At 38.5% G+C, this 10,230-nt stretch overlaps 1 protein-coding gene across 1 annotated transcript in view; it reads right to left on the reverse strand.

The window, feature by feature from the left end:
* Positions 1 to 2,441, reverse strand: part of LOC106080385 (small G protein signaling modulator 2) — a 117,745-nt gene extending 115,304 nt beyond the window's left edge. The window contains exon 1 of the mRNA XM_013241760.2: positions 2,023 to 2,441. Within this exon, the coding sequence (XP_013097214.2) occupies positions 2,023 to 2,050 (28 nt within the window). The 5' untranslated portion in view covers positions 2,051 to 2,441. The remainder of the gene's footprint in view (positions 1 to 2,022) is intronic.
* Positions 2,442 to 10,230: the final 7,789 nt, after the last annotated feature.

Raw genomic sequence — 10,230 nt, forward strand, 5'->3', positions numbered from 1 at the left:
AAGTACGGTCCAATGATGCCACCAGTCCATAAGCCGCACCAAGCTGTGACTTTTTCTGGGATCGACTTTTTCACTCCAAAATCGACAATTCTGCTTATTTACGTACGCATTGAGCTAAACATGAGGAAAACAAGTAAAAGCGTGCAAAGTTCGGCCTGGCCGAATCTTATATACCCTCTACCATGGATCGCATTTTTTGAGTTCTTTTCCCGGTGTCTCTTTTTAGACAAACATAGGAAAGGAAAAAAGAAGAGAATTGTTATGTTATTGGAACTATATCAAGTTATGATCCGATTCGGTTTATAATGAAATAAATGCTTCAGACCATAGTAGAAGTCATTGTGTAATATTTCTGCAAACTCGACTAAGAATTGCGCCCTCTAGTAGCTCAAGAAGTAATATAGGGAGATCGGTTTATTGGGGAGCTGTATCAGGCTGTAGACCGATTCAGACCATATTTGACACGTATGTTGAAGGTCATGGGAGAATCCGTTGAGCAAAATTTCACCCAAATCAGATAATAATTGCGCCCTCTAGAGGCTCAAGAAGTCAAGATCACAGATCGGTTTATAAGGCAGCTATATCAGGTTATGGACCGATATGGCCCATTTACAATCCCAACTGACCTACACTAACAAGAAGTATTTGTGCAAAATTTCAAGAGGCTAGCTTCTCTCATATCAATGAGTGCATTGTCATTTACAAACCCTTTATCAGCGCATTTTGTTAATAGCTTTTCTCAAAACTTTGCACAATGTAAAGACCATTGCCGTTATTTGTTTTTCGACAAATATTTGGCCACTTAATTGAAACAACATTTCATTAAAATTTTTAGACTATTTTGCCATCATCTAACTAAGCTTTAGAAGGGAAGCAACTCACCTTCAATGTTTTTCATATTTTAATTAAATTCTTAGATTATGTGGGCTTTTACAACAAAATTTCCTACAATTCTGAAAAATGCCATTAAACATTAATTCTAGCCCAAAAAAACCTCATATTGCCTTGAATGGTAAATTAATCATAAACACCAGCCATCATATTTTCCACAACAAGCTGGGCCGAGGGAGGAGTAGGGATGGGAGAGCGATTAACACATTTTCTCCCCAATTAAGGCTGAGACAATAACTCAATGTGCCAAGACAGGCGGGTGAACATTTGTTGTCATACTTGTTGTTGCTGTTGTGCAAAATTTTAATTTCTACATCCTAATTATTCACACAACAAAAGCACACTGACACAGACAAATACAAACACACACACACACACACATATAGCCGCACACCAGACTAAGCAGAAATGTCTGTTGTCATAAATTATGTGATTTAAACGCAATTTTAATTAAAGTTTTCCCTGTTACAAAATGTTACCGGAGATTTGTTGGGGTATTGGTGAGTGTGTTGGGGTAAGAAGGGGTGAAGGGGTACTGTCTTCAGCTGGCAACCAAGTGTTCACCTGCTTTAGTACCTTAGCATTGGTTTTGCTCCTCATTTCCCTATGACAATGTATGTATGCATGCCATACATACATACACACACACACACATACATACCCGTTTGTCTGCACACCTTTATAGGGCCCTCCATTCCCTGAGCATAATGTTGACGTATGCCCTGAAAGTATGTTGTGTACCCAGTCGCGTTTTTTTTTTACCGATCATCCTACCGACCAACCAATCAGCCTACCAACCGACAGACTGACTGACTCACTGGAAAACCCCCAAACATAGAGCCGGAGACCATTAAGTTCTTACCCGAGAACCCCTCTGCAGTCGCCTCGCCTCCCCTTGCCCAAATTGTAAGCCACGCCACAAATGTGCCAAGAATCCAAATGTGTGCGCCACGATATGCCAAAAGGATGATGGTGGCAAACTTTCACTTTTCAATGTTAAACTTTAAAGAGGCAAAAGGACTCTTGAAAATGGAAACCCAACAACGCGTCAAATGGGAAATGCGGAGCTTAACACCATGGTTTTGGTCCCTAAACAACAAAAAAAAAAGGGAGAGCGAGTGCACCACTTACCTGGATTGTTAGTCTGTACCATTTTCATGATGATAATTTTGCTGCCTTGGGGGATTTTCTCCTTGAGAACTATTAAAACCGGATATTTACTTTTTGTAAATTCAAAAATTTAAAACACAGTGATATATTTTTTTTTAAATTTCGAAATTTTTTCCAGAACGCTACACTTGTTAGTAAATCATCTTTCATTAAAATTTTTTCAAAATTTTCTTTTTTGATTAATTCAGAAACACCTTCAGTTAGCTTTGCTTAGCTGGCTGTTTTGCTCTACATTCAATTGTGGCCCCTTCAAAGGGTTTTAAAGACTTTCTCAGATATTTTTCTTATATTTTTTTGCTGAATTTAAAGTAACCAGAATTTCCTTTTTGGGTCTCAGTATTTTGTATTATACGCGAACAAATACGTGTTAACGGTTTTAACTCTCGCCAGCAACTGTTAAAGTGTCCCATAAAGTTGCCGTATTGTTGACTCTGTTTTGGAGTTTGCTGCTCGACGTTATCTCAACGCAAAATCTGTACACATTAAACATTCTCTCTTCATGGCTGGCTCTCTCTCACTCTCATTTTCACATAAACCCATTCTCTCTCTATTCGCATTTTCAGGCTCACTTACATTATGTTTGGCAATTCTTGGTACAGGGTCTCGCCTAAACTTGCTTGAGGTAGTGCAGGATGTTCTGTTGCTTTAAGGGCCTGTAAGGTGGAGTGGGTGTTAGAGGGGTCATGATTTTCCTCCCCAATCGTTAAAAAGGCATTGCTATCTATTTTTTATTGTATCTAGATAGGGTTGCCACATAAACTAATAGGTCTTCTGTTATATAAAACCCAAAGTTCGTTTGTTTGTCTGTCTGTTTGTTTGTTCCGAATAGAGTAAAAAATAGCTGAACCGATTTTCTTGAAATTTTCACAGAATGTGAAGTTTAGCCTGGAAGGAATAATAGTATATATAATATATATATAAAAAATTAATTTGTGTTTGTTTGTGTGTTTCATATAGACTCAAAAACAGCTGAATCGATTTTCTTGAAATTTTCACAGATGGTGCGCAATGATCCCGTGGTGAAAATAGGGTACTACATTTTTTGATTCCCAAGGGGGGCGGACCCTCCCCCTTACCCTAGATCTCGGAGATATCTGAATGGGGGCGGACCCTCCCCCTTACATAAATTTTCAGAAAGGCCAGAACTCGCAGATGGGTAGTAAGGTTAGATCTCAGAGATGGGTGGGATTTAAGCGAAATTATGTGTGCTCCTTTATAGTAACCTAAAAACAAAAATTTGATATCTAAATTTTGGATAGGGTACCTAGGGGGACCGCCCAAAACCTACCGGATATAAATATAGACCAATAACGACAATATGGAACTCAAATGAAGGGTATTTAAGAGAAGAAAATGTATCTGTTATCCAATTGTTGGACCAAGTGTTTGGGGCACCACCCCAACCCCCCCAAACACCCCTAAATCGGACATATATACTGACCATGGCAATATGGGATACAAATGAAAGGTATTTACGAGTAGAATACGAATCTGTTCAGCCCTTCCCCAAAGCACCCCCCAAACAGGACTTATTAACTGACCATGGAAATATGGGGCTTAAATTGAGTGTAGAATACAAATCTGATATCCAAAAGTGGGACCAAGTGTTTGGGGGGCTGCCCCTCCCCAAAGGGGACAAATTTACGACATTGTGTGGCTCAAATGAAAGGTCTTTGGTGGAGATGGGCGATGGGTAAATACCCAAGAGGAATTTACCCGGTAAATTTTGTAATTCCCCGGGTATTTACCCATTTATACCCAAATTACATCAAAATCGGATGAAAAATGCTACTTTTATGGGCTCAATACTCTATTTCGGGAGATCGGTCTAAATGGCAGCTATTTCCAAATATGGTCCGATCTGAACGATATTATGGGACTCACATAAGAGGCATTTTTGAGTAGAACAAGAATCGGATATATATTTTCAGGGCCAAGCCCATTTGGTAATATGGGGCACAAATGACAGGTATTTGGGAGTGGACTGCGAATCTGATATCAACATTCGGGACCAACTGTATAGAGGACGTCCCACCCCCATAACAACCCCCAAATAGGAAGATATTTGGGAGTAGACCACGAATCTGATATCAACATTCGGGACCAATTTACTACCAACCAAATAGGACGCATTTACTCACCATGATAATTGGGGTCTTGAAGAGGGTGGACCTCGGTGTTGATAGTTTTTAGGGCCCATACCACAAACCGGATATATTTGCTTACTTTTGCAATTAGAGCTTTAAATGAAAGGTATTTGAGATTAGAAAACGAATAAAATATCCAATTTGAGGCCAATGGCAATATGGGGTTCAAATAAATGATATTTGAGAGTAGAGCACGATGCTGATATTATTTCAGGGCTGTGTTTAGGAAGTTCACCCCCTCCTCAAAACACCCCTAAATCGGGCAAATTTACCGACCGTGTCAATGTGGGGCTCAAATAAATTTGGGGAGTAGACCACGAAATTCATACAAACTTTCGGGAGTCCACATTCCACCCCCTTAACCCACCAACCACCACCGTGGGGTTCTTCCCCATGGTAATATCGCGCTCGAATAAAGTCTTTTAAGAATATAGTACATCTAACATCCAAACTTAAACGACCCTAAATCCTAATTTTCGTAGCATGGTATTGCACTAAAAGCTCTTTAATTGTTGAAAATTAATATTCAAGGGATAATTTTGTTCTATATACAGCAAAAAAAGGCGCAGCGGAGCGGGCTCTACATTACTAAAAACTCCCCTTATCCCAAAAGCATCATCCAAAAATAAACGTAAACCGATCCGAACACTATGTGACTCAAATGAAAAGTATTCGAAAGTAGAGTATTAACCAGAACCCCCTCAAATAGACATATTTGACAATAATGACAATATAGGATTCAAATTAAAAGTATTAGGGAGTAGATTACGAATATGGTTTGGAAGGAGCAATAGGCCATACAATTTGTTGATATCGAAAGGGGGCGGTCCCTCTCCCTTACTCCAAAGGCAACATGCAAAAATAAAAGTGGACCGATCGGGACAATATGGGACTCAAATGAAAGGTATTAGGGAGCAGATTACGAATATAATCTGAAAGGAGAAATAGGCTGTAGACTTTGTGGATATCGTAAGGGGGCGGACCCTCCCCTTTACTTCAAAAGCCCCACTCAAAAATAAAAGTGGACCGATCGGGACAATGCGGAACTCAAATTAATGGTATTAGAGTGTAAATTACGCATATGGCCTGGAAGAAGCAATAGACTACAGAATTTGTTGATATCGTAAAGGGGCGGACCCTCCCCCTTACTCCAAGAGCATCACGCAAAAATAAAAGTAAACCGATCCGGACAATATGGGACTCAAATGAATGATAATAGAGAGTAGATTACGATTATGGTCTCAAATGAGCAATAGACTATATTATTTGTTGATATCGGAAGGGGGAAGTGATGACAATATGGGACTCCAAAACCCCTCCCCAAATGGGAATATTTGCCAATCATGGCTATATGGGGTAAAAACAATGGGTATGATGTTTGGGAGTAGACAAACAAATTGTTCTGGACAAATACATATGGTATTAACATATTGGTGTTTATGAAGGCGCAGCAGAGCGGGCCGAGTTGTATCCTTATATTATCTGAAGACTATAGACAAGTCCGATAAATTTTCCAACTGGATGAAAGCTTTAAGCCCTCTACTTAATTTAGATAACCTTGGTTTAGAAGCAATAAACTGTCTGTCCTGCAGTGGCACCCAAAGTCTCCGAATCTAGATTCGATTGAAAATCAGTGGAATATCGTTAAAACTCAAATAACGGGACAACTTCCGTCTAGCTCAGATGAATTTTGGTTAATCATGTAAGCACTTATACCCGTTTAGACTCTATGCCTAGGGTGATTCAAGCTATTTTTTAACACAAGAAATCGTTAAGTAACTAATGAGCTGCTAAAACACAATTTGGCTACATTTGTAACTTAAAACTTGCCTTTTTCTAATTTTGCAGTTTTTCGTTTAAAATCCAGAAGTGTCCCCATTATTTTTCACACGTTACATTTCGATACTATTTTTTAAATGGCTAACAAATAAAAACAATGTAGCACGTGTTTGCCATTTCCGTAACGAAAACTTGCGACTTTCGTTTCAAAATGTTATAAACCATCGATCTAACCCTCATTTACTCAATTTAGAATCCTTTATTCGTCTGTCTATCCGTTGTCTCTATTTTTTCACATAACTGTACTTGCTAAATGTGGCCTAAATCGATGCATAACCTAATATAACTCCCATATAAACCGATCTCACGAATGTACTTCTTGAGCCTCTATAGGACGAAATTCTTGATTTGGCTAAAATTGTTTCCTATAATGGTCTCCTAAATCCAAAATATATATGGTCCGAATCGGTCCATAATCTGATATTGGTCCAATAGCATAACAATTCCTATCCTTTATCCTTTGTTTGCCTATAAAGAGATATAGGACAAAAACTTGTTTTATTTTATTTTTTTTTTCTAAATTATTTTTATTTCATTTTATTTTTTCCTTCATACATTCGCTCAAACTTTTAGCGGCAACCCTTTAACTTAAAGCACAACAATTTTGTTTACGTATGAATATGTGTATGTGTATGTGCGTATCATCGAATGGGGCTCGGTATTCCCTCCATTTGTTTACGTTTATCCTACTTATGATTGCTTTGTTGTGCGTGCTTGTATGTGTGTTGTTTATCTGGGTTTTCCATTTCCCTCCAAATGCTCAACATGTTTTACTTTAACAACCAACCGCCACAATCAAAATATTTGTAGCTTCATTACATTGGCGTTGCTCGGCTGTTTGCATGACTGCCTGACAGGCTGTTGGACTCTTTGTTTTGATTTTCTGCATTGTCTTGCCTTTCGCTCTCAATCTCTCAATTACCCTCTCTCTATCTCTCTCTCTTTGTACCAACAAGTTTGCCCCATAAAAAGAGAGAATGAGTGCACAAACAACAATATTTTCAAGATAGTGAAAGCATGCTTGAAATTGAGTTGTTAGGGTTTTTTATTGGGGTTTGCGTGAACAGTGGTACTAACTTGGTGAGAATACAAAAAACCAAATAAACTGCGGTACACGCAAAAAAAAATATTTTTCACATCTTACAAAGTACAATTAAAATTTTTTTATATGCAAATTTTGGAACCAATACAGCAAACAGTAGTATGCCATTGCTATAGCTGAATGGACCTTAGCTAATGACGCACGGTTTAGAGGGGGAGGTTCTCACTACTTTACTTCAAATGCATCATTTTGGAAATTGCAAGAAAGGATGTCTCAAATGTAGATTCTAACAATAAAAGAAGTGGTGGAGAGGCCAAGATATATTGCCGACGGACGACATAAATATCTTCTCGAAGCAGCCAGATAACCATCTCTGGTGGTCGTATTTATGAATTCAGAAACCATTCTTGATTTTGGTGGATTTCTAAAGGATATGGTTAAGCAGTTGAAAATTAAACTGTATGGGTACTGGTACGAGTCCTAATGAACTATACACGAACGCCGAAGTGTCTGGGAGATAGCACTAGACCTGGGTATCTGAGACTGAAATTTGAGGATGAAGGACAAACAAACAAAGGTTGACCAATTCCAAACACCATGTTTCTTCAACAGAACGATTTCTGTATCCAACAAAGTCGAATACTTGGAAGTGAAACAAAACTGGAAAGGAAACAGAACTAAGGTCACGCATAAACGATTATGGCTACAGAGAAGGCTAAAGCTCGAAATGGGGCTTGGCTCTGAAGATAATCCACTGGCTCTATAGAATCTAAATTAGGCCAATTAAACTTACGCCCAATATAAACTTACGCAATAAAGAAGGAAGTGCAATAAAAAAAACCTTAAAAAAAGTGCAGAAAACTTTTTGTCTTGCCACAGCCGGAGCGATGAGAAATAAGGCTATTAGGGCAAAAGAGACAATTCTAGTTGTCCGACCCAAAGATACAGATTGAGTTCGAGGTATCCACTGTGGCCGCTGTGGTGCCGTGGACATGTCCGTCCATAGCCTGAACATCTGAAAAAACTTTTTCGCGGTGCCATGTGGGAGCTATATCAGATTATTCATTATTTTATAATACCCATTCAGACCATATTTGGGTTGCCTTTTATATTTCAGGATTAGAGAACACAAAAACAAATATTAGTCATCTCAAATCGCTTTATTGTTTTTCAAAAAATTTCCCCTTTAAGATCTACACAATTTGCATGCATTTGAACCAATTGTCGAAGCACTTTTGCCACTCTGATTGAGGTATCTCCAAAACATTGAGATATCTCTGAACACATCAACAGCTTCTTCAGGTGTTGAAAAACGATGACCTCTCATTTTATTTTTTACGTACAGGAATAACAAGAAGTCATTCGGTCCCAAGTCAGGACTATGCTGCAGATAACTCATCAAATCGATGTTTTAAGTGCTCAAAAATGCTATTGTTTCGTATTTTTGAAGCATTTTTTCGACCAATCGACACGAGCCTCTTTTTTAACAATTGACAAATTGTGTGGGAACCAACGCGAATATTTTTTTTGACGGTTATATGTTCATGCAATATTGAATGCATGCTGGTTCCACTAATACCTAAGTTTCACACGACGATCTTGCAATATCAGTTGGTCGTCCACTGATTTTGGACGACCTTCACGAAATTCGAAGTGAACTACGACCTCGGTTGAATTCAACATACCATCGATAAACAGTGGTCCTTGATGGAGCTTCATCGCCAAAAATTGAATTAAGTTCATCGATGCACTGTTGTTGAGTTAATCCACGGCGAAAGTTGTAACAAAAATAATCACACGAAAATGTTTACAATTTAATTCCAATTTTTGGGCGAGATGAATCTTTGAAGTTGCTGTAAACAACACAAATAGCGCTCGTATGTCAAAACATTCTAAGTACGAAACTTCAAAAAAGTCATGCTCTAAGATAGAGCTGCCAGTTGACAGATTGCAACACAAGGGTTGTCCAATCCCGAAATATAAAAGGCAACCCTCTTATTAGAGGTCATGGGAGAAATCGTTGTACAAAATTCCACCCAAATCGGATAAGAGTTGCGCACTCTACACGCTTAAGAAGTATAATCGGGAGATGGGTTGATAATCGGGATATGGGCTACATCTAAATATGGAAAGATATGGCCCATATACAATTTCAACCAACCTACACTAATAGGAAGAATTTGTATAAAATTTCAAGCGCCTAGCTTTACTCTTTCGAAATTTAGCGTGCTTTCCACTACCCCCATCCTATGGTGCAGGATTGACTGATGCTGACTGAGGAGGGATTTGAACCCGTCTGCTACGCAGACGATGTTATAACACTTCTAAGGGGTAAAGATCTGAACCAGCAATAGAGAAGGGCCGAAAGGGTCCTGGCATACGACTGGGATAGACCTGGAGGACCCAATTTTAACCCACAAAGACCGAAATCAGCTTGTTCACGAGGAAGGCAAGAGTTGGCCAATTTAACGCACAACAGTTCCCCAATAGAACAATTTCAATGTCTGACAAGGTCAAATACTTAGAAGTGATCTTGGACAGGAAACTGAATTAAAAGTATCATATTCTGGAGCATATCTAGAAGGTTCACAGATGTTGAACACTGATATAGCGTACATATAAATCAATCTCCCAAATATACTTATTGAGGCTTTAGAAGGCTTAAATATTATCTCATTTGGCTGAAATTTTAATGTAGGTCGTTAGGGAATTCAAATGGGCCAGATTGAATAAAGTTTGGATAAGGACCCCCTATATAAACCGATTCATCAATATGGTTTCTTGAATCCAATTCTTCCAACCTACTTGGCAAGTATGATCCAAATCGGTCTATAACCTAATATAACTCCCATGTAAACAGACCTTCCTATTAAATGTCTTGAGGCACAATTCTTATCCGATTTGACTGAAACTTCTTCTACAAACTTAACATCTTTGGCAAGTATGGTCTGAATCCTTCTATTGCCTGATACATCTCCTACATAAACTGATCGCTATATTATAACCTGTACCCCAGTTGTGTTATAAGGTATAAAAACATGTTAAACATCTTAATTTTCTATACCCTCCATCATAAGGGCATACTAATTTCGTCAATCCGTTTGTAACACATCGTAATATGTATCTAAGACCCGATAAAGT

This window comes from Stomoxys calcitrans, chromosome 4 (genome assembly GCF_963082655.1).
Source record: "Stomoxys calcitrans chromosome 4, idStoCalc2.1, whole genome shotgun sequence".
Lineage (NCBI taxonomy): Eukaryota > Metazoa > Arthropoda > Insecta > Diptera > Muscidae > Stomoxys > Stomoxys calcitrans.